The sequence below is a fragment of the Leptosomus discolor genome, chromosome 6 (assembly GCF_034619465.1).
Source record: "Leptosomus discolor isolate bLepDis1 chromosome 6, bLepDis1.hap2, whole genome shotgun sequence".
Classification (NCBI taxonomy): Eukaryota; Metazoa; Chordata; class Aves; order Leptosomiformes; family Leptosomidae; genus Leptosomus; species Leptosomus discolor.
In genome coordinates this window covers 46403519-46429070 of record NC_141396.1, presented here as the reverse complement: position 1 = coordinate 46429070, position 25552 = coordinate 46403519, and the positions used below count along the sequence as shown (strand labels likewise).

The following is a 25552-nucleotide window of genomic DNA, read 5'->3' as shown; positions in this document are numbered from 1 at the left end:
TAAGACTGGCAGAAAAGTGTGCAAGAACTATAATTGGATTAGAGAAAAGAAAAATAGCTGTTTCTGGGTTTTTTTTGCAGTAGTACAGCTAGCAGTTTAAACTGAGAGATTTCTAAACAATGTGGTTTTACTTTGGACAAAAGACGCAGATGAACTGCAAAATGTGTTTGGGGGATATTCCTTTGCGATGTGATGCACAGTACAAAGAAGAATTTGTGTTTGCCTTGCAAGCATGAAAACTGTTCTTTTCTTCTTGAGGAAGCAAATTTGAAGGCAATATAATCATTCTTCTGAAAAAATGATTTGGCATGAATTTCATTCAAAACCTACTGGGAACTCTATACCTATAAACTAACTTGAGATACATGAGCATGCACTGGATAATGCATCATCCATCTGGGAATAAATCTGAGAGAAGATAAATGAATCTGTCCATGATTCCAAGTCCACAGATAAAACAAAATATTTAAAACTGTGTATGTGTTGTTGGGAGGAGGAGGGGGTCCCTCCCAGCTCTGGCTCCAGTCCATGTTATATTTTACTTACTTGGAAGAGGTATCATTTCAACAGCTGAGAGATTGGTAATCTTTGACATCTGTAGCTCCACCCTGTGGTACTCATAAATTGTTCTTCTACGGACATCTACCAGGAAAGAAAAATAAACACATTTTCACACTTCACTATTTTGCAGCCTGTAGATTGTTAAATAATGTTCATTAGGTCCACACACGGCACCAGTTTTCCTCAAGAATCTATTTTTAACTTCAGGTATCATGTAGGAACATGTAAAAGGTATAGCTAGAAAATTTTTCACTTGAGAAACCATCAGAGCTGAATAGGTACCTATTCCCGGTAAAAGATTATGAAAACGCTGAGTGTGCTCTCAAGTATCTTAGTCATTCATTTAGGCAGAAATTCTAGAGTATACTGTCAGATGTTTTAGGGCATATTTCAGATACTTGTTTTCCTAAGACATTTCTCAGTTTACAGACTTGAGAGAAATGCTTTATATGCTCACTTTGTCCGTTGTTGTCAAGATGTGCAAACAAAACTGATTTCACTGCTTAATCAAATTTGCTTGCTACAAGCTATCTCACATCTAAATGCACTAGAACATTTTTTCATATTATAACATTAAAGAAGACAAGCCTTCCTAAACAGCCAACGTTGTGCACAATCTTTACAAAAACTGACTGCACCCAAGGTTCTCAAAACAGAAATTCAATATAGTCAACGCACCATTCTTACGAGCTTTGAACACACAGACAACTGTAAGACCCAAGCACAAGATGTGAAAAAAAAAATCACATAATTGTTAGTTTCCAGATCAATACCCTATCATGTATTCTGAATATTCCAGATTTTATGTGTGTGGCTGCAATACAGACTGGCGAGCTTGTACATTTGCAAATTAAAAGTACAGCCTATACTGCCAATCTGACACAATAATGATGATTTCCTAGTGTGCTGGATTGAAATATATGTCAGTTTTGAAGGCCTGCTAAACTAATTGAAACCAATCCTAAAAACAATCACTGACCCTGTGGAATCATGCCAGAGAAGAATAAAGGGTTTACAAGCAGAGGATTAACAGGTTACTCTGGTCAATGGCTGACCTGAGTTTACATGCAACACAAGAAAAGGAATCGCAGACAGCCATAAACTCAATCTTAGGTGGTCTCCTGTGTTGCCAGCCCTCTATGGATTAAGGCACACCTTGTTGCTTGGTATAAAGGCAGTATTTCTGCAGCTTGAAGTGGGTTCACCTGGGCTACCCAGCTGTTAAAGAATCACATAACACCAAATCAGAAGTGTTTTTCACAATTGCTTGTGAAGAGGGTTGTTGTAGGCATTTTTCAGACAGAAAATGGAACCTCAACTAAAATAAATCAAGCAATAAACACTAATTTTTAAGGGAAGAGAGAAAGTGCACTAAGGTGTCATGTGGCTAAGGCGCCTCTTGGCTCAAGTGGAGGAGGCTTTCTAAGAAAAGAGGGACGGCCAACTTCTAAAAGCACAAGTGTGGGAATCCCCCTTACACCACACAGAAAATAACCATCAAGCTATTGGTGTCAGCTGGAATAAACAGGGGAATTTCTCAGGAGGGATGGAGAGGCAGAAGCAGAGCTGTGCTGGGAGGGATAGCTCTCTCCTGCATCAGCCAGGTTTGCTGCGGGGAAAGCAGCTTCTCTGCCCTCTCTCACTGCATAAGCTCCCAGCCACAGGCAGGCAGTGTCTGGCTTTCAGACAATAATATTTCTATTTAGCTCCAAATCAGCACCTTTGCCAAGCAGTTCCTCTTGCCATTTATCTGAAGCTGACTTTGCTATGGCTTCACCCCTCCTGATCCCAGACTTCTCTTTTGCTATGAAACACACCTACAATTGAGGTAGTTTTATGTCTTACCTACAAAGTAATTTTGACCGTTTAAAAGACAGATATGGGGATGTGACAAACATTTAACCCAATAAATGCCTTAGCCTTGTCCTTCAAACTCACTGGACAGGAAGGCTTTTCAAGACAAATCTAATCTTGTGCTGGGATGGGGAAAAACACTTGCCAGCAGCGAGAGGTTTATACTCCCAGGATGGCAAGTCCCATAAAAGCACCTGCCAAATCAGAGTGATCAGGAAATGTGTTTGAAATGAACTCCTGCCAATGCTGAAGGCTGTAATTTGTTTCCACAGAAACCTTTATCCTTCTGTCAAAAAAAAATAAGCAAATGAACACATAAATTAAAATGGTAGGTGCTGACACTTTGATTGAACTCCATTTCATCTCATTGGTAGTGGCACAGACTGGTATGCTATAATCTTGTTTACTCTGAACCTTTCCTAACAGACTCCTCACAGGGTTTACAAGAAATAAGGAGCTTCTGGCTTTCCAAAAATCCAGTAAGAATCAGTGACTCAGGTCGCAGGCACTTTTATCTCATCCAGATAATGAAATTTCTAAAATTTTAAGAAAATTAAGTTCAGTATCAAAAAAATAATTTCTAATCATGCATATTTCAGCATGACTGTTGATCCCATTAAACCCCACTGCCTGGTAGACTCAGACTTGATCTTTTCTTCATCAGGCAGAAGACACAGGTGGTGGGTTTGCATATGAGGGATCTATTTACTGTAAGAACACTAAGCACAGAGAGGTATTTGCATAGTGACCTTCTAACAGCTTCATGTATACTTGCAGGCAGGTGGTCGGAAACATGAGTGCTGAAATTTATCTGCCTGGCCAGGTTGTAAAAACATGCAGGTGTAGATTCTTTTGGATGTCTGACATGAAACACACCATGCTTAGCTCCTCAAAATGCACTTTTTCCTCCCTATTTAGAATTCTGAGCCTGTATCCCCTTAATAAAACAGGCTAGGAAAGCTAAACTCAACAGGATAAACAGAAAAATGAATGCTGTCCCCTGACAATTTCCCCCTCAACCTCTCCACACACACTCTTGCTCCAACCCAGGACACACACTGCCTTTCACTCAGATGGAACTTCTTATTTGTCTTATGCTATCTATTTAGCTCTTTTGTAAACAAGTACAATTGCAGAAGCACAAAGAGCTTATGAGCCTATGAACTTCAATATACACCTTGACAAGAACTAGTGAAATAATTTGATGTAGTAACAGACAAAAATTTAAGCATCATGTGCAGGCATTTTGCTGAAAAGAGGCATTACATCGAGTCTAACAGGGAAGGGAGGAAAGGAAAAGAACTTTTTGCACACTTATATACTTTTGAAGTAACGTTCCTGGTTCTGAATTTCAGAAAATATGTATATATTGTTCTCCTAGTCATGAAAATACTTTACTTTTTGGTAGGTTTGAGTATCTCAAACACTCTTTTTAATTGAATAAAATATAATATTTTTTTTCAATAACATTATATTTTTTTACATTTGGTTTAATTTATATCAGGGTCCAAATTGTTCTTTGGTTTGTTTCTATGGCATGTATATGTGCTGTCTTTGAATAGAAGGCCAAAGGTACAGCCCCAGCAAAAAAAGCTGAAGAAAACACCAGCTACTTGAGGTAAGTAGATCCCTCAGTGACCTAGAGAGATAACGTGGAGGGTCAGAAGGCCAACTGAAAGAATACTTTCAAGGGGTTAAGCAAATGGTAGATCATAGATGTGCAAGATTCTGATGTGACAAAACATTTCTATTTATCACAGTAGTTTTAAACTAAATAATGGCATATAGATATTCTATGAAACAGACCTTCCAGAGTGCACTAAATGTACTAGATAGGGAGAGTGCTCTGGAGATGGAGCAGTGCCAAAAGAGCACCTATGACTTCCTAACACACCTGAAGGGTCAGTAGCTAGTAATAAACCATTCTAAATATGTGTTCAGCAGATGCACAATCTCTCTGGTACTTTTCCATCACATACAGTATTCCTCAAGCTAAAACCTGCGACCCAGTGAAATGTGAAAATATTGGAGAAGTCAGTCTGATTTTTTTTAAATTATATGTCCACACAAATAAAAATCTTTGTCAGTGAAAGATTTCTAGGGAACTGAGACTGGCCATATACCCAGCAAAATCTGCTAAACAAGGCCATATGTATTCATACAGCTGCACTTTCACTTTTAGGTCTCGCTGGCAGAGAAAACACAAATGGTAAGAGGGCGCATTTGATTATGCAGAAGTCAATTTGAAGCAAACAATTTATGAAACATATCCAGCTTACACAGCAAGCAATTTGTGAAAAACATAAGGGATACAGAGGGATGGGGCACAGCTGCTATATAGCCACTGTCTTTGCTTCATAGGGACTTTGTTGAGCACCACTGGCTAAATAAAACTTTCATGCAAATATACATTTTGCCAGCCTGTTATTTCTGATTGCCATCACCACAAAAGGTAAGGGAATCAGAATGCCAAAGCAATCTTTGTTCTTTGTTTTTAAGAGCTTCATCTTGCTAAACTTATCAATATTAACTAATTAATTCTCGAGGCATTGACACTGGGATCAAACATGCCTGTAATCAAACCACCACCACAATTGCTCTTGGTCATTTGATTATTACAGATGTTTGAATCTAGATCAAAATTCAGATTTCCTAATCATATTAATTTTATCTTTGTCTTAAAATTCACTTAAAAAATCCTTTAAAACCTAGAAGCTGCACCTCAAAGATGTATAATCTTTGAATAAGCAACCCAGTGAAGTAGGCTCTGAAACTACCTGCTTTATCAACATTGTAGAAAAAACTGCTCTGCACCAATGCTCTATGCGTACCACACATCATTTGATTTGAAACTCTCCATGTCCTTTCAGATTTACCCTAATTTCTGATGCCAGCTGATCTGCTCTTAGTACAGGATGTAGGTGTGGAAAAACATGCTTTATCCTCTTAAGCCACCATGCACCAAACTGCCTAATTCTGGCAGATGGCCAGTTAAGGCTTTGGCTAAAACGAGAACATTTTAAACTTTGATCACCTTGTACCAGTCCCTGAGGTGTTGTTATGCCACCATGCCCATCTCTTTCCCTCACTGCTCCTGGATCAGACTTCTAGTGTCCAGGAACCCAGCTGCCCGGCTAAACCCTTTTGGGCCAGCAGGCAACTGCGCAGGGCTGGAGGGGCTGGCACTGTGGAGTTAGTTACACTAGTAGAAAGCGAGAATAAATACCTCGAATTTACAGCGATAACTTCGGGTCCCAATTTGCACAGAGGTAAGTGACATTACCAGTAAGGCAGCAGCAAATTAGACTTTGCAATTTCCCAGGAGGTGCTGCACCTTTATACAAAAAATACCACAACATAAACTGCTAATCTTCTTTTACTTTTCAGGAAGGTAATGCTAAGGTTCTTTCAGGGGCCTCGCTGCTGTAAACAAATTGGAGAGAAATCTTCAGCAAACTGTTATAACGTGCAGAGTTGTCACTTAATTATATGCTTGAGTTACACTACATATTGAGTGGCACTAATTGCACTGAAACTGGAATATTACTAACACATAGCTCAGCTACAACTTCATTTGTGTGTACAGTGTTGTGGAGTAATTTCGCTGTCATTAAATGTTGGGTTGTCAAAGTATGGATTTCCTAAAAGATGTGTACCTAATACAGCAGAGGCCAAGATCATGGAGAAGCATGTCTCACTGTGGAGAAAAACCTAACCATTATCTGTAAGTTCAAGACTAGTAACTCACTCTGTAGCCCTCTGGATCTGGCAGTCTCTCATTTTACCAGTGTGTTTCATGCTGGAAAACAAAGCATATCTGGGCAAGCTCACTGGTGGGCTTTTTTCCTTGCTAAAATAAAATAGTGGGTTACAGGAAATTCTTTTTCTTTTCTTCTTCATGCACAATAAACAGCTAATTGAAAGACAAAAGAGACAAGAGCACTGAAACAAAGGAGGGAAATGTAGTAACCCCGAAGGAAAGGAAAGGCATAGGGGAAGAAAGATGGTCATGAAATTAGAGAGAGATCTTAGGACTCTGCAGAAGGGAGAGCAAAGGACACCATAGGTGACAGGAAGAAGGGCCAAGAACAGAATGCCAAGAATGGCTAAGAAAAAACAAGAAATATGAGGGAACAGGGAAGAAAAGATGTTGCAATGGGACAGGGACAAGGTTCCTGATGCAGTGAAGGTGCTGAAAAAAAGGGAAGAGAGAAGGCTTGCTGGAGGAACACGTAAACATAACCCCCAGCTGTCTTTTCACGAATCATGTGTGTCTAACTGGAAAATATCCATTAAACATTCTTGGTGTCCTTGTTACAAAAGAAACAATAGTTAATGTACAAGTGTTCAGCTTGTCTGAAGAAGAAGAAATCAGGGTGGTCCCTCTAACTTAGTGAACAAATCAGAAGCAAAGGTCCAGAGCCTGGCTCACTTCACTTGAGTTACCTGGAAGAAGCAGAAATTTTTCCTCTGAAATTAAATTGATGGACTTTGCCCTTTTGTTGCCATATAAATCCCAGAGTTTAGGGATTTTATTGTTAACCTTAGTGTCAAGCAAAAATTTGCTTCCCTTAGAATCATAGAACGGTTTCAGTTGGAAAAGACCTTCAAGATCGAGTCCAACCTTTGTCCTAGCTCTACCAACACCACTAAACCATGTCCCTAAGTACAACATCTACCCTTCACACATTACCATTAATTCCAAAGCACCTGTAGAGTATGTACAGGTATATGTATCTATGCATATATATATATACAAAAAAATTTATAAAATAGTGGCCAATCTGCATCAACATAATAGTACCACATACAGGCTTGAAAATAAAGACATTGTCTATGTATAAGCAGTAGTAACAGATCAAGAAAAAAAATCACAGAAAACAGGCAGAAAGTCACCTGGCAAAAATCTCCCATCTCCATGCTCTAACCCTGAAAAGAAAAGGTGAAAAAATGTAGGTAGTTGTATTCTTTTAGGGACAGATAAAAGGGGTATTACTGCAAAGCCTTTGTATCTAGGAGTGCATTAACAAAAATAGGTATGAAATGCTCAAGCTCCTCCATTTCAAAAAGTTTGGAAAATCCTTTCTTTTTTCTCTTGGATCTTCAAGAGGATCCCTTTCAGCACTCATTAAAATGCACTTTTGAAATGAAACAGTTGATCAAAAAGCATGTTTTTCTCTCCTCAGAATGAAATCGGTTTGCCTGGCTTTAGAACTCACCTTTCAGAAGTATTAAAAAAGCTATTACTAATGTTTTGGACAGTATGTCTCAAAAAAAATCTGATAAATATTTCTAAATCTTCCAAAATTACTTCATAAAATTAGGACTATTATACTGAAACCTTAGAATGCTGAGCATACAAAATGCACCAAAGACATTAAGCATTTTTTAAAACTGAGAGGATATTTTTGTTCAAATAGGTTTGGTTGCATTTAATATCTCTTTCATTTTCAAATGCAAGATGTGTTAAAAAATAACTGACAAAACTCAAACATGAAACAGTAGAGTTAGGGTTTGTTTGTTGTTTTTTTTTATAACTAGCTATAAATGTAAAGGAAACTGGGTCCTCTTGATGGAAGAGTCTTTGCTAAAGTCATGAGCAAGAACTCATCGCTATACTTTCTTTGCCTTCTTTTTGGACAAACAAACAGCAATTTATATGCTTACGCTGTCTAAAGGAGCTAAAAAATAAAGTAAAACAACAGTTCTACCGTATCATTTTTTCAGTAATTGACTATAGCCATGGTTGATTTAACACTTCTGAAAAACAAGAGTGCAAGAACATGCATATTTTAAGAGCATCTGACACTGGTTTTCTATTCGCCAACATTATTTACCAGTTCTGTCAGGGTGCTATTATGTTGCCTGTACATACTAATATAAACCTATTTCATTGAAAGCACAATTTAGACACAGGAAAATCTACTGCTAACTGGTGGTTGCCTTGATTAATACTAGCTCTAATGTAAGCTGCAAACTAGCAAAAATAATAATGAATTACCATCATCCACAGAACCAGTTGTTAAGGAGAAAAGCAGTGCTTTACACACAGTAATACAGAAATAATGCTACCAAAACAGTGGCTGCAGTGACACCTTTTAGATTCTTCACCTGCATTCTATTCTTCTTATCTGCTGTAACTTAGTGAGTAAGTCTAAGATGAAACACTAGACAGATTTCTGGTAATAACAGTCACTTCACTTAGCACAAAGTGTCATGTGACAAAAAAGTTTACAGAAATACTAAAACCGGAAGACTAGTAAGTAACTGTGTATTCATCAAAACCAACATTATGTAGTGGCAGTAAAACAAGGTGCATGTCTAAAATACTGTCACAAAAAGAAATATTCAAACTAGAATAAAGACTCACATATACCATATATTTTACCTACGAAATCTGTAAATCTAAAACAAGCCCTTTAGTTTTTGATGATGAAGGCCTGATGCCAAAAGGTCTGCCTACTGCTTGCATCTCTTACATTGAATTTCTGTGTGACTATTCTTATAAACCATTTGCACAAGCCATGATAAACCATTTGCACAAGCCATGCAACCTAATTTCCACCTGAATCCATTTTAGGAGCTCTTACAAGCTAAAGACTCACATAAATACTCAGATTATTCACTTACAAGCATCACTCAAATTGCTGAAATTGGTTGCCTAGATTCATTTGTTCCTAAGCACTCAAAAGCAATCCATGAGACCATAGGCACATTGCTACTATCTATCAGACTTCAGAAGCAAATTTTGTCCAAGATCTCTTAAGTGAAATCTGGGCATGCCAACTTCCTTCACACTCGTTAGAGTTCACAACAAGCTACAGATGGTACTGAAATTTTCCATCTTCCCCATGGCAGGACAAATAAGACATAGGATTTATGCTCCCTCATATCAAAGACTGTTTAAATGTGATGATTAGCTAGGATGAGCTGAAAGGTAATGGTGCCTCCAACTTCAGTGTCAGCCCCATCTGCAGACTGCCTTAAAGATGGGCTGGATCAGATCAGTCCTTATGAGCTCTATCTGTGCCGCACCTCTGTCAGGGTTCATTTTAGGACAATATGCCTGGACTCAGTCCTAGGAGGCTGGTTCAAGCGCAACTCCTTCCATGTACACCCTGCTATTAGGGGATTGTCAAAAATTGCATTTAGTAAATTTGCTCCAAATGTGTAAATAAAACCAGCAGACTTGGAAAGTGAGCGTGCTCTCTAATGGCTAAATGGCCTCATAGGGTTCTGTATGCAGTATGTTAAACGAAAGCATCAAGGAAATCCCACTTGATTTCCTACTATTCATTCTCAGTCAAGCCATACAAAGTACAATTAAAGCCAGAGAAAAATTAAATGTCACCTGCATTACTGTTGCCATGATTATGCGAGCCCAAGGTGTTATTTAATAACAATATCTTCTTTTCTCTCACTAAAATTTGTATATGAATTTGAAGTTCAGAATGTAAAGTATCAAAAACTTTCAGCCTGGATATTTTTCTCTTTTTGGATACAGATGATTTTTCTGAATAGGTTGCTTCTTCCCTGTTATTGATATGGAGACATATTCCAGATAAAATATCTTATGGAATACCAAATTGTGCTGGTTGACAGTTTAATTTCACGTTATTTAGCTGACCATTTAGTTTTATTTACTTAATTTATCAACTCAAAAGAAACAATGACAGAGAAAGCCACACTGGGAATTATCAAGCAAATAAAATTACACTTGAATTAACAAGCTGAAATTAGCTAAGTGATTTGTTGTGCAGCTAATCATGCTTGATGAAATCAGCTTATACTCATTTCTCAGCCTCCAAACTACTCCTCAGCACCACTACAGTTCCACATACTGGGAATTTGCTGGATCCTGTGCACGACCACAAATGCATCTGAGAGTCCTACTTTCACTGGGTGGTTGGTTGAACTTATCTGTGTCACAGCAACAGGAATCTGGAAGACAAAACAGGAAGATATGCATGAAATATTGAAATAAAAAAAAAAAAAAATTAAAATAACAGCATTGCCAGAATGAACATTTAACCAGTTTAAAATAGAAGTCCTAAATAAGTATTTTATACAATACAGCATAATATGACTAAATATTTATTGAAGATTGAAAGTACTGTTTTTAATTTTTATTTTATCCCACTTTTTTTCTTGTACAATAACATTCACATCAACACTTAGAGGTGGAACAATTGTTAATGATGAAACAGAAAAGGGTAGTAATAAAAGTGGGATGATGTGCTAGTATTAGATAAAGAGGAAGAGGCAATACCTCTTGTCTACTCTTGAACACACAAACTATGAAAGTTCAGCTTTGGATGAACATTTTGAAAGCTTATGGCTCAGTTAACTTGCACTGAAAACTGTTTGAAGAGCTACCTGAAAGAGCCCTGGCCCAAAGTTATTCATGTTTAATATGTCTGGGAATAGCAGGGAAATTATCAATGTCATGGAAAATGTGGAAAATGCCAGATGCTCACTTGCCAATATCCAGAGGAAGAAATAAAAATACTTAGACAGCCATAGAGCAGTCCAGCTTTACAGAACCGAGATACTGATGCTGGGCAACATGGTTGTATGAAAACAGGTGTCAAGTTTTCATTTCATTATTTGGGCAAGATTTCATCTTTGTCTGATACTTGTATAGATGTAACAGCTTTAGATTTTTGTAAGGTGTTTGACTTAGTGACATGTAGCGTTTATATAATATTAATATAGTTAACTAGACTGACCGATCACAGATAGCAGTCATCACCTGAGAAGCAGTTCAGACTGAGCTGCTTTTCAGAATGTCTTGTTTCTCCAGACATCAGATCTCGTATTCAAAAGTTTTACCAAAGACTGGGAAGGAAACACAAAATCACTGCCTAGCAGTTCTGCAGACGACAATGGCAGAGTAAAAATAATGAAATGCCTGGATCAATTAGCTAAGTTAGACCTTGCAAAAATTGTAAAGTTATAACTCAGAGAGAAAAAAAAACAGAGTAGGAGTTTGGGGACCTTGTTCTAGAAAGCAGTAGTTCTGGAAGGAATCTCTGTATTGTATTGGATGAACAATTCCATCTGTCAGAAGGGACATTGCAGCAAGAGAACTTGACTGGTGTGACATTTAGTTACACAAACAGTGAAATATAGCCTAGGAGTGGGGTAGCCATTTTACTTGTAGCTGCACATTAGATCATTGCTGAAATGTTAAAAGATGTTGGGAGGATGTATTTCTTTAAAAGATGCTGAAAACTTAAGAGAAGGAAGATTAAAAGATTCATAAAAATATTTTGAAAACTTTTGCAGTTTTCAGATGTCATTAACAGAAGAGTTACAGAGCTTTGTCTATTTGGCTTCTCAAAGGGAAAATGGAAAGCTGGCTAGATTACCATAAACAAGTACTGCCATGGGGAGAAATTACTCAGGGGCTAACGAAGTTTTTTCGTCTAGCACAGAAAGATATAACCAGAACCTGGAAACTGCAGACAGATACTTTCAAAACAGAATAAGGCACCTGTTTCTATGACTGAATGTTATTAACCATTGGGATAAACTACCAATTTATTTACCAAATTACCAAGGGAAATTATGATTCTTTACCCATTGCTGCTTTCAGATCACAGCTGGATATTTTTCAAAGCTGGGCTTCAGTTAACCAGAAATTACTAGGCTGAAGCAAGATGAAACTGGATCAAGTGTAAGAAACTGACACACAAGGTGCTAGCTCAGTTAATCTAATAGTCTGCTCTGGCTTTACCTGTGTAAAACTACCAAAATTATACTGTTGGCAAGTATTCTTCACACAGCAGAAAAATGCCAAAGTAAAAAGCTGGTTACACGTCCAGTGAATGAGGATTCAGTATTGTCTACATGTCAGTTAATGGCATGATTTCTGGTATTTTAGCGGAGCATCAGTAGTTCTTCTCCTTGTTCCCAAAATATCAATTAGCTGTGCTTTTTTCCTGATTATACTGGCAGCCACCTAGGAAAAGTTAAATTCGAGTATATTAACAGAAAAATGAGTTGTGGTGAATTAAACAGTGTCATAAATTTCCATTTCTTTTACTTGATTTAGTGACTGGTTTAGCTGATTTGATTAGGGGTTCTTGCATACATGATCTGCTTTGGTATAAAAAAAGGAATGATGTCAAAACAACATGAAAAACAGAAGTGGCTTGGGAATACTGCTAGTGATACATCAATTTAAATTTGGCTTAGCTCTGATGCGTTTATTGGAGAATATGACATAAAAGTCTGAAAGCCATATTTTCAGAGTCTTCAAAATAAAAGGCTCACTGAGTCCAGAAATAAGTCCACAAACTTTCTCCAGCATGAAAGTATAAAGAAAATAAGGGAATTATTCACAGTCTCAGAATACTGTAGAGAAAAGCTTATATTAACCATCAAAGAAACTGTCTTAAAAGATTTTGAGGATGATACTCTACAGAAGCTACTGAAAATCCAGTTAGCAAAAGCACTGATGAGAAGGACTCAATGACTATTTCTCTTCCAAGTTAGAGAGGAAACAGCAGACGAAGAAAGGTATCAGAGTTTTATGGACACAAAATGTAGCTGGAATTGGCATTATAAATAGGTGTGTGACCAACAAAATATGCTGGCAAAATGGCAGCTCAAGGCACAAATTGTGTCTGATACCTGAAAAGAATTATACTCATATTTATGTGTGAGTGCAAAAAAAGGAGAAATTGCACTCAGAATGCCTTGAATAAGCCTTGTTAATTTTAAGACTACGGCCTTATCACCTTTTTTCTGAATTTGTGAATAACTGAACAATTTGGATCTTTCCCTCAAAAATAATGATAACAGAAAACGAATTCCGCCCCTCCTGCCACCCATGGAAGGAGTGATGCATTCTTGCAGTACAAATGCCACACGTTGTTTGTTGTTTGTTGTTTTAAATAAATTTGTTTTCATTACAACTTGGTTCAGAACTTGAAAGTCACCAGTCATATCTGGTACTAAAATAGGATGCAGTAGCCAAATGCAAACAAAAATTTTAGGAGAAATTATAAAATTTTGGAACAGAAATATCACAGTAGATTTTGCCAAAATCCCTGCAGGTGTCCACAATCTTCTGCTGGGAATTCTAGCGAGAGTGAAGGATAGTTTTCTAAACCAAATAAGAAAGTTACAGTAAAATCTAAAATCCAGTCTAACGGGAGAAGCTGCCAAAATTTTGGATATATGTTTTAGAAACTGGGTTTAGAAACAAGTGTTTGCGTAAGGTGAGGAATTAAGTTAGTATAGCCAGCTCTTCAAACTGAGGTACAGCCTGTGTCAAACTATTAGTCATACAGGCAGAAATGCAGTCTCAGTAGAAGGGAATCCATGACCCACGAAAACTCTTCTATTCTCTTGAAAAACTACAGTGTTATTAAGACTGTATTTACAAAAACATGTTTATTTTTAAAGTGTGGAAAAAGAAATAATTTTACAGAACTGGATGCTTCAGTCACTTGGTGATGACTGTACTGAGTGCCACATTATAGGTGAAATCTTTTGAATGAGATGTCAAGATAAAATGGGCTTTTACCATATGATGGCCTATTAGGAAATATGTCCTTTTGACAGAAGGCTTGTAGTAAATGATAAACTAATTTACTGAAAATTACAACGAAACATAGGTAGCAAGCAGATAGTTGGTGTTCTGAATTCCTTACCTGAATGGCAAGATATGTCATGACAGGCTGACATGTTAAACAGTAAGCTATGAACATGTTAGTAGTTGCTAACGGGTGGGCAGAGGTTTTATGGCATTAGATTTAGAGGATGGATTTTAACTTGTGTTTTACAAGTCACCAGTTTATAAGATTTCCAAATGCCCACTAGTGCTGTGCCCATTGACATCTATATTTTGGAGTATTTACTTCAACCATAGGGAGAAAGATATTTAGAATTCATGCTAAATTCTGTTCATCATTGGGATCCATAATCTAGACAGTATTTTCCATCAGAGTTCTCAAATTTTACTCTTTTCAGCTTTCAGGACATGTCAGAATCTTACTCATTAAAATGAATAAAATAATGGCCTCTGACCTTATTCTGAAGGAGACAGTAAGCAGGGTGCAATTACTGCCCCACTTCAAAACTGAGTCAAAGATAAGAGCCAGAGTATGCTGCAAAATAATTAATTAGGAACACAATAGTACCTATATAAGGTATTCATTGCCAGTTTCCTAAATAGTTATTAATTACTCTACAGGCTAAACTGCATGAAACTTAACCAGGAACTTTAAGTTGCATAAACTGATCACCTCATAAAATCAAAGATCCTGTTTCATGTTAATATTTTTGATAATAATAACAGAGGCAAAGAAATTCCAGGCACGTATAACGCAGGTAGAATATCCATGAAAACGGTGCATTTTTTTTTTTGTTTAGTTTTCAGGAAACAATCACAAGGTTTGGTGTCTTGTTACTGAAAACAGAATATTTTCCATCACGCATAGCAGGAGCATCAATTTTATCTAAGTGCTAGCACTTAATCGTTTCCATTCAATTCTACCTCCTTTCACAGTAGAAAGAAATTCTACTACAAGTCTCTTTTAGAATTATTTTCCAACTTCACATATTGGGCAATTTGAACAAGCGTTTCAACTTTAATAATGGTTTCTGGATGACTACATAAATAGAGAGTCATTACTATTTAAATGAACAAAGAAAGCCTTCAGGCCAATGAAATTAAGAAAAATACCCTAAACCATTAACAAAGCCTTTGGTACCTTTGCCTAATTTCTCCTGTATTAATCATGGATAGAAAAAGAAAACAAATGTTACACTAAGGAACATTAGCTGTAAGCAGTAATGGGAAAAGACTATATAGAATAGTTATTTTCTTCAAAAAGAAGTAAAGCTCTTGAGAATTGAACTTTTGTGAAATTTAGAACATAAAAAATGAGTATTCACTACCAATACATGAAAAGGTATGCCTTTGCAGAAAATAATTTTTTTTTTACTATGTTCTGTTGGTTAGTTTGCACTGTAATGTATTTCATATGTAGTAGAGGTGCACCAGTACAATTTTCCTGCCAACTGATGTTTCCTGACATATTGACCATTTGCCAGAACACTAATAGTTGGTGTAAGCAAAGTGATATTTAAAATAGAAGGTGTATGCACTGTAAACAAAGTAAATTGGCAAAGGAATAAATATTTGGCTTGTTATAGGACCTTGCTATATTTTAAATAATTTTTTGCATTTTGCAAACTTGACCGTACATCTCCTCCTCCTATTCTTTAACTCTTCTGAAAGATATTTTGATGTCTCCAGATTCCACTATCCTGGTAGCCCAGCTTCTTTTGTAAATTTTTTATTTTTTTAGAGTGTATTCTGGATTTTGGATAACCATTGTGAATTTCCTACTGCTTCCTATTGGGCAAACAACAGAACACAGAAGATTGGGCAGAACAGCTCCTTTGATACTCAGCAAACCTCAGCCAAGCTCCTGCCATGGTGGTCAACACCAGGTTTGTAAGGCAGCAAACCTGCTGTGAGAGAAGGAAGAGTATGAAAAAGGGAATCTCAAACGTTTTGACTACATAAGAAATAAAAGGTAAAATTTACCTGAAGTGCTTTAGACATAGATGTCCCTATTTGTACCTCCCTTAAATGTATAATCACAGTTATTTTGAAAGTAGATTCTTCAAGATAAATGTCTGGTGTCATTAGTACGGAGCCCTTGTGGGACGCTTTGTAAAGTTACTGGCAAACTGTCTGCTGCGTTTCTTACGTTTTGTTTCAGCTTGAAGACTTACAATAATAACGCAATGAAGACCTTGCAGATTTGCCACACATCACTGTGGTTTTTGGTGAACTGTGATGGTAAAATGAAATGGCACCAAAAAGACAGTAGAAATCTCATGCATTTTTTACTCATGCTAGTGAGCAATAACACAAATAATCTTACTGGAGTTAATGGGGCTCCTGACAACTTGACTTACCAGCAGGAGAAATGGTTCCAGAAAGGATTTCCTCAGAAAGCAACGGATTCAGCACTGGAAAGTAAATCAATTCCTAGCCAGACTTATAAGCACTAGAGTCAAGTTTAAATTTACAAGTGTCTCAGTTTTTCTTTTCAGACAACTTGTGTCTGTACAGTGATTGGAAATTTTATTCAGTTTTCCGCATTTAGGTGAAAAGCTGAGGCACTTTTCATAGAATAAAGGCTGCAAATAGAGAGCATACTTTGGAAATCTCAGACTCCAAGTCCATTCCCCAAGTAATTTCCAATGGAATACACTAGTTGTAACATTCTAAGATATGACAAAAATATTTTAACAAAAGACTTAACAGATCACTAGTGTGTTACTATCACCGCTTTAAAAAGTCTCTTTCCTTCACTTTGTGCAACAGTTCTAGAGACATATATGGTAATTCCATTCAGGACAAGAATAACTCATGACAGGGGATTTCAAAGATTCAGCAGTGGAAAAAAAATGCAAATTATCCCATTTGTAAATCCCAATTCTTTCTGTCTCAGGATTAATGAAAAGAATATTAATAACTCCTCCCCACAAAAGCACTGTGGTTCTGGAGGAAGCTTCCAGTAGTGCACTGAGAGCAAGCAGACTGCACCATTGTAGCACAGAAATTGTTTATCCACAGATTAAATTACATACTTGCATGCAATTCTAGGGAACCACACGTGATTAATCAGATGGCCCATTTCCTCCTGTCTTTCTAAATGAATAAAGTTTTCCACTGCCTGGCACTCTGCATCATCCTTTACATTTATGTAAAATGAATGCAAGGCACTATCAATTTAGAGCAACAGCTTCTGTCACCCATATTAGATTAATTTTGCACAGGGATGGACAGTAACAGACAGGACAGAGCAACTCATAACCAAGAACAGTAGCCTCCAGAAAATGTCATAATTTTAATGTCAGAAGGCATATATAGTTCTTGTCGCCCCTCCCCACTTCTCTGGGTCTTGAAGGCAGGAACTTTTCTGAGTCCTTAAAAATACGTTTTTTTTCTTTAAAAAGGTTTCAGCAACAGGAGATGAACAAAGCTTTGGTGCACTCTCCTTTGACCAAGCACAGGCTCCATTGTGCTAAGCAAAGTAAAGCTTTCATGAGGTTGGAGTCAAAATGCAAACAAACTGAATTTTCATAGATGAAGACTACTAGCCTGTACATGACATTCAGAAACAGAGACTAAGCAGACCTTGTATCAGCATGTCTTTTATAAGATAAGGAAAGTCAGGTACATGGGCTTACCAGAAGTTTCTCGTGTCTACAAAACTAATCCAGTGACAGTATCCTGCAGCAATCCTGTTTGCAAGGTGAAAAGACATCTATCTTAGGTGAAGATATGCTGGCTGCTAGTAGAATAACTGAGATCCTAATTAGCTTTCTAACGAAGGGGAGGGGAGTACTATTATTCCTGCTTCATTCAGGTGCATGGCTTCAACACAGGCATAAAAAAGGAGCTTGAAGGTTCACAACTGGTTTACAGCAGAGAGACAAGAGAATCCAGATTTCTCCAACTCTGGATAACCAGTCATATCAGTCATTACATTTTTTTAATACAAGGAGGATAACAGAGAGACTTACATCTTGAAAAGAAAGTCACACTTTGCATGCGAAACTGAGGTTGAAATAAGCAAAAAAAGAAATTGTTCTTTGCCCTTAAAAGATTTGAGCTTATCTACCTTCTGATTCTTATTTGCATGATTCAACTGGAGGTATAGGCTCTAGGATATAGCCTCCAGGAGTCTAGCAGCTCTAGCAAGAAAAAAATCACCTGAAGTAACAACTGAAATTCTGAAACACTTGGAGAATGCAGAAGAGCCCAACTGAGGCAACATCATATCAGTGCCATAAAGGTAAACCAAATGGCCTCAATCTAACCAGTGTTATCACCAAATAGATGGAAAACCGCACAGAACTAGAGATACAAATCATTTTGAAATACATCAGTTGCCAAGAAATGATAGCTGCAGGAAAAAGGTGACCTTTTAATACTAGCCATTGATTCCAGATTATTTTCAAACAGGCCCAAATTAGGTGAACTAATTGAGCAAATTAGACCATCCCTTTCAAAACCCAAGAGGAATTTACTAAACACTCAATACTTACAACCACCCAAAAAAATGCCAGTTGAAATCCAGGAGTAGCACACTTGAGCCATGTTGATGGTTTTCCAGTCCATCACATGAACATCACTTTTATGAAAAAATGTCATTTTCAGCAAAATATTGATCTTATAAGCAATAAAATGAAATAATCTTATACAGCTGAACTTTCAAATATCCCCTCCAAAATTATAGGGAAATGTCTGGCAGGCATAAAGTAATTTGTCTACTTAAATGACAATTTTCAGACCCAACTTACTTCTTTGTAGCCAAAAATGATACGCCCATCATTGAGAAGGGTGGCCTGAAAAGTGAAACTGCCCAGGTTGTAATTATCCTGCAGATGTACATGATCCCACTGGACAACTAGTGCTGTGCCTGTGAACCACAGAGTGGGGGTAGAGAGGCAAAGGGAAGAAAAAATTGTGAGAAAAATATTAACTGACTGTAGGAAAAGTACTTAACTGCAGTTACTTGAAACAAGAACAGTGATTTGTCTCTTTTTAGCAACTTTCAGCCCAACATCTTGAAATGCCAAAGACATTACAAACACAACTTGCAACGAAAATCCTCTTCAAGGTAGACACCACAGTGCCACAAATAACTACAAGTACTTGCAAGGAAGTCTGCTAAAGCCAGAGTTGTCAAGTAACTTGTTTGGAATTGCACAAGGAGTCAACAATCACTGAAGGTAGGATGCAGCACCCAGAGTTCAGGTGTGCTGTTACAACCACTACGCTGCAGTGGCTCTTTATACACTATATATATATAACTTCGAAATGTGAAGTGCTAATAGCATTGCCTGTTCAGTAAAAGTTTGAGGAATTCAGATTCCTCCATTAACTACGCATTAATATAAATGGCATTCATTTTTTTCTGCATGGTGCAAGACCTTGCTGAGGTTCTGCAAGCTGAAAAATGCTAGGTGTTGGCAATAAATACATGTAGTTTAAATTAAAACCACTAAGAATTCATAGATGAAGGAAATATTGAGTCTGGTGTGCAGAAATTTAGTTGCAAGAGGCTTGTTAATATTCATGGCAGTTCTCTGGCTGAATATTCACTTATTGCACTAAAAATGTACCCCAAGAAACCTGCATACCTTGTGACTGTGTTTTACAGGTGTTGAGGGTTATATTCAAGCAGCTTGGCTGAAAGACACTTATCACCAAAACTGTGTTTACTGGAAATGACTTTGTCATCTTTATATGACTTCCTCAACATACTTCTCTCTTTGGCACTAACGGGAGTTATGTGCTTTGATTCATAACACTTTAATTTCATTTCTTCCTGGAGTGTTCAAGATGCGTCAGTATGCATCCAGCTCAATGCATTTTTGATACATCCTTGAAACAGCTGTTGTCACAGATCTTCTGTGCTGTAACTTTCATGAACACATCTTGGCAGGGTATTTCATGAAATTGTGAGCATGCAAATTTTTGGTGCATACTGCACTAAGTTCACCACATTATCATCCCATGTGGCTTTCATAAGTAAAATACAAGCTCATTAATTGTGCACACAGTGCATTTTTCCTTCCGTGACCACATTCATTAACTGCTTTCTGAATATTTGGTTGTGTTCAATTTAATTTTAGAGCAATTTAAAGGGACTTTTGAAATTATTGGAGCAAAAATAGCTAGAACTCCTTATAGTCAGTCTTTGAGTACCTCAGATCTCTGTGCATCTCAAAATCACAAGCTAAAGTGGAAGTCAGCTGCCTCCAAAACTGTTCTCATTCTCAGGACCTCTATGCAGACTCGTGTGTACATAAGTTCCTTGTGGTGAGCTCCATGAGCAAGACTTCGATGGGTCACCACACCCTGTGCTCGCCCACTGCAGATGTTGCTCTAAAGCGGCACACTCACTCACAGGGATAAAGCACAGATGAATAAGAAATAAGGAGCTAAAGATACAATTTACTCAGTTCATTTTTATTTGGCGTAAGATAGCAAATTCTTTGTCCTAAAGCACATGGGGTCCAAAAGATAAGCATGCCTAACACATGAAGAGGGATCCAAAATCTCAAAGAATTATTCAACCTTGTCATGAAAGCCTTGTGATACAGCCTGATACACCTGGTATGAAGATTGGAAGTCAGGAATACATTGAGAATTAGCAATGTCTTCCCCAGAATCCTCGGATTCTTATGGTAAAGATGAAATATCTCGGGCTAAATGTCAAATAATTTACGAAATGAAATTTTTTTTTTTTTGTTTGAAAATTGTCGATGCAAGAAGTAGGATTTTCTCATGTAAGTGTATTTCACAGGATTTTGAACAAATAAATGCTGCAAGTCATGACTACCTTGAAAGAAAACGTTATGAGTAGGTGCAAAGGTTATAGGATACATTTTGATCTTTGATCTAAAGCTTAAAAATTAACACATCTGTTTGGAAATGTGACATATTTTTGGACATGTTCATAATTTGTGCTTAAATTCACTATGAGTAAACATACGTAGAAAGGCACAGGCTTATAGAGGAAGATTTAAAACTATCATAGATCTCATGGTATTAAGTCATGATACTAAACTCTCTGAGTTTTAAATTCAGAATGGACAGTCACTGCCATTGTATTTGATCACTAAAAGCCCGAGGTGAGGCACCACTATATTTTAATCACATAGGTTATGTTTTCAAAATATTGATTAAAGCCGACTTCATGAGACAAATGTCCACACATTCAAGGCCTCACAGAGCTTCAAGTTAACGCTGCAGTATGCCTTTTACCCTTTCAATCTTTTGTACAAGGGACTCTTTGAGAACTCGTGGTGTAGAAGAGTATATTGGATTCCAATCCTGGGACTCCACACACACTTAGTCATTGACAGGTTTATTAACCTTATACCTGCCCTGCTTCTGTTTATTCTTGCTATTGCATTGCACAAACGTTATTTTCATTTTAGCTAGCGGGTGGACAGTATTTACTATATGTATGTTGAAGCAATAGGAACTTGCACTTTCATACAAGACAGATTTTCCTTTTAAAACTGATAAAATACATTGCTAGTTTGAGTTTATGTACTTTAACATCCAGAAGATAGTTGTCCAATTAGACAAAAGCATTCATGACTCTTTAACCATGTTCTAAATTAAGAACTGTGTATGGATGTCTAGCCACATGCTCTATACAGCCTGTGAGTTTTTAAAAAAAAGAATAAAAAAAATTTAAAAAAAAATCTTCAATTTTTCCTTCAAAGATAGTCATCTAGGAAAATATGAAGAGTCAAGGGACACAGACACATTCATTTATGAAGGACTACTACATACCATTATCAAAGTATCTGACTGTTGAATTTCTTGACACACTGGGGTCAAAATTTGCCATTAAGGGTGCAATATATTGTGTAGCTGTTAGCATTCGATGGACAACTTCTCCAGTATATATGAAACCTACAATAAAAAAAACATATTGAGACCAGTTCAGTGACTTCTGAAAAGAGTTAATAGAATGGCAGGTTGAACTAGGCATTGCCAGAACATTAAAGGGTCATCTGAGAGAAATTAATCTGACCACCAATTTTATAGTAAATTAAGTAAGAGCTAATATTTCAGGAGAATATCTGTGATGGCTGCCAGAAGAACAAGGTCCAAGATGAACAATGGAAAAATTAGTTCAAGAAGCAAGTTTTCATACAGAAATAAAACTAGAGCAAACTCAAGGAAGAGTAACTCCAGTTATGGACAAAATGCAAATATGTGGCATTATCAAAATGAGCCATTTACCACCATGCATATTCCATAGTGCTTACTATCCCTTCCAAAAATCCGCAACTTGTTTTGCTTTTGCAAACTGTTACCTCTTCAAAAGGTAGTCTAAACCCTTTTTCATATTTCTAGAGACACAAAGTAAGAGACTGTTTCAGACAAGAAGAGGTGACAACCTTTAAAAAAAAAAAAAAGTCAGATGAATAGTGGAACAGATAGGATTCTTTCATGATTCTTTTCATGAATGCCAAGGACCATTTCTGCTACACTCTTTGCAGTGTCAGGTCTCACTAGTTTATCCTACTCATCTCTGAATCTGTAGTACTTCTCAGATCAATAGCGTGCTTCTTTCATCAGAAGTGCTCACCCAAAACCTCTTAGGGAACAGGCTGCCCAGAGACGTTGTGGAGTTTCCTTCTCTGGAGATATTCAAAACCTGTCTGGACGTGTTCCTATGTGACCTACTCTAGGTGAATCTCCTTTGGTGGGGGAGTTGGGCTAGATGATCTCCAGAGGTCCCTTCCAACTCCTACCATTCCGTAATTCTGTGATTCTTCCTTCAAGGAAGAACAGTAATCTATGGTGAATACAGTAATGCTGCAGTTTTCTTTCAAGCAAAACTTTGTTATTTTAATGGCAGGAAACAATAAATTGTCTACAAATAAATATGTAGTTTTTAGGTTTGTCAACTCCACTTCAACTGACTAACAGGACTAACTTCTGTAGATGCCCCAGCTAAAGGCTGACTTTAAAACTCCCATTGCCTTAGAGTGAGTCTTTTCTTAAGTTTCGTTCTAGCCTTTGCCTTGCTGGTCAAAACTGACAAACTTTAAGTTGATTTCAGCTACAGGTAGATCTCCAAAAATAAGGTTTGTGTATTACCTCTCAAAGTGTTTACTAGATAATGCCTTATGCTGAAGTGTTTGCTTGTTCTCCTTCTATTGATTTAATGAAGTATATTCCAACAGCAAACACTCCAGTGAGAACAAGGATATTAGAGTTGGCTGAGAGCTTTCTAACAGAAAATTCTACTTGGAAGACATCCCTCAGAAATTAAATTCTTTACTGACAAATGACCACTGCAAGAGTATTAATGCTGGTTTGTGTTTTCTTTTCCTTCAGTCATATTGAGAGTCTCTCTTCCTCCACAACCCTTTTTACTGTCAAGCCCAAGAGATCCTTTCTTCTCGCTTTTAGTATCATCACAATACAACACATAATGAAGGAGCATATAAATCTATCACTAAAGCATGATTGTGAAATTCCAGACTAAAGACAAACCTGAACAACTGGAATTACTTTCAAGGTAGAACTACTATTTTCCAGCCAACTCCAGTTAATATGTGATATTATAAATTATTAGAGTGTAACCCCACTTTCTTAAAGGTAGTATCTCCATCCTAACCATTGTGAGATGAGACAGGTTTGTTAAAAGGATTGTTTGATATGATACAGGAAATCTCCGAGAGCATGAAAAAATAACAAGTTTCAGGAGTGCGTTAAGCATCCCTCTACTCCTGTCCTCTCCTGAAACCTGCTGGTAAATGCTTGCTGACTGTTCAGAGAACTAGTTCTAGAAGCCATAAGATACTACAAAGAAATAAGCAAAAATGGTAGTTTTTTGGAATCATTTTCCTGCATGGTTGCTAGCAGTTAAGATCAAGTACCATAAGGTCAACTCAAGTGGAGGTGACAGGAGATCTAAGAAAACGTCAGGTGTGGAGAAAATATAACAAAACATTCAATTGGAAACATTTTGCATTGACAAAGGGGTGAGCTAGGAACCTAACTGCCTTTGCTTCATTTAAAATACACCTATGTATTAGAAGGATACAGTATTTTAATATCTGGACACCTCCGAACTACTAAATTAATTCTTAGGACTAAACTACAACTGTTTTTTTGGGGGGTAGGGTGGGGTGGAGATTCTTTCAGTTAAATATCTAAATACCACTTTTCTCTTTTGCTAATTGATAGGTAAAAACAACAATTTAAAAAAAAAATCTGCCCACACATATTTACAAGTCATGTATAAACCTGAACTTTCAGAATATACAACTTTACTCTATTACTCATAATTTTAGGTTAGCCAACAGTCTGCCAAAGTAGTCCCTGAAATGCATTTTCATTAGTTCCTATTTATTGCTGGATGCTTTTCAAATATCATTCCCTTGAGAAGTATTCTCTCATGCTTATTCAGACATTTTAAATACATATAATTTCATAGAAAATTTGTGCCCCATTATCCCTGTGGTCACGTGCACACATATTTTAATACAATCTTGGGTAGGTCTATAACCTCGAAACCATTCCTCAAAAATATTTTGAAGACAATATAAACAAAACCTTTCAATCAATATTCATGTATTATAATTAGCCTTAATACTTCAGTACTTATTCATCCCTTGCACAATGTTCCTATCCTTACACAGTTTCCTTTTCATGCTTTCATCCCATTTACAGTATAAATGTCACCATTATAACTAATAATGAGGCAGATACAATAGGAAAAGAAAAGAAAGGACTTAATTGTGCTGGAACACATAACTAAGTAAATCAGCCCAGGTAATTAGTAACCATAGAGCGTATTTCCAAGTGTTTGCCGGATGCAGCTCTACTTTAGACAAAAATGGAAAGCAGGAGGTGGATGATAGCTGGGAAGCAGGCAGGCCTTGCATGAAGATCATTCTAATGAGAACTCCAGTGATGCGTTGGAACAACTTGAAAAGAAACACAAAGTCATTTCAAATCGTCCCAGGGATTCAAAGGCTGAAGCCACTGTTGAGCATGGACATTTTATCATTGCCACTACAACTTAAAGAAAGCAGCAAATGTAAAATTAACTTATTCCTGAAAGGACTTCTGCAGAAAACTGGCTTATACTATCTGTGACCTAATTTTCTGACAGTGGTAAATGCCCATGGTTGATTCATTTAGTCAAGGAAGAATTTTTCAGACCTACAGTTTCCTGAACCATTTAATCTCTCCTTTGTGGGAGGGGCTGGTAGAGCTCTTTTCTGAAACGCTCCACAAGTACTATACCTAGAAGCATAATATGCTCCTAAATACGGGAATGAAGACAAATAGGAAAGAGTGCTCAACATTTTGTAAGTTTTATATGTATAGGTAAATCCAACTAAAACTAAGGATGAACTAATACTAAAGCCACTCGTAAATCAAGGAGGGTATACTCCTAGCCCTCATAGTGTACAATTGCACACTCACATAAACAGAGGGGAAAACTTTACATATAACCACTTGAAGATGAAAGCACACTTCCACTTGATGCAGGACTCTGACTTGATTTAAAAGTGTGTTTTCCATCTGAATTTATCCATTCCAAAA

At 37.1% G+C, this 25552-nt stretch overlaps 1 protein-coding gene across 1 annotated transcript in view; it reads right to left on the bottom strand.

Annotated features, from left to right (window-relative positions):
• PLXDC2 (plexin domain containing 2) overlaps positions 1–25552 on the bottom strand; it is a 264341-nt gene that overhangs the window by 50262 nt on the left and 188527 nt on the right. Inside the window, exons 5-8 of the mRNA XM_086466772.1 lie at positions 21770–21892; positions 18757–18875; positions 10257–10356; positions 547–642 (exon numbers count right to left, since the gene is read on the bottom strand). Coding sequence (XP_086322898.1) covers positions 547–642; positions 10257–10356; positions 18757–18875; positions 21770–21892 — 438 coding nt within the window. The remainder of the gene's footprint in view (positions 1–546; positions 643–10256; positions 10357–18756; positions 18876–21769; positions 21893–25552) is intronic.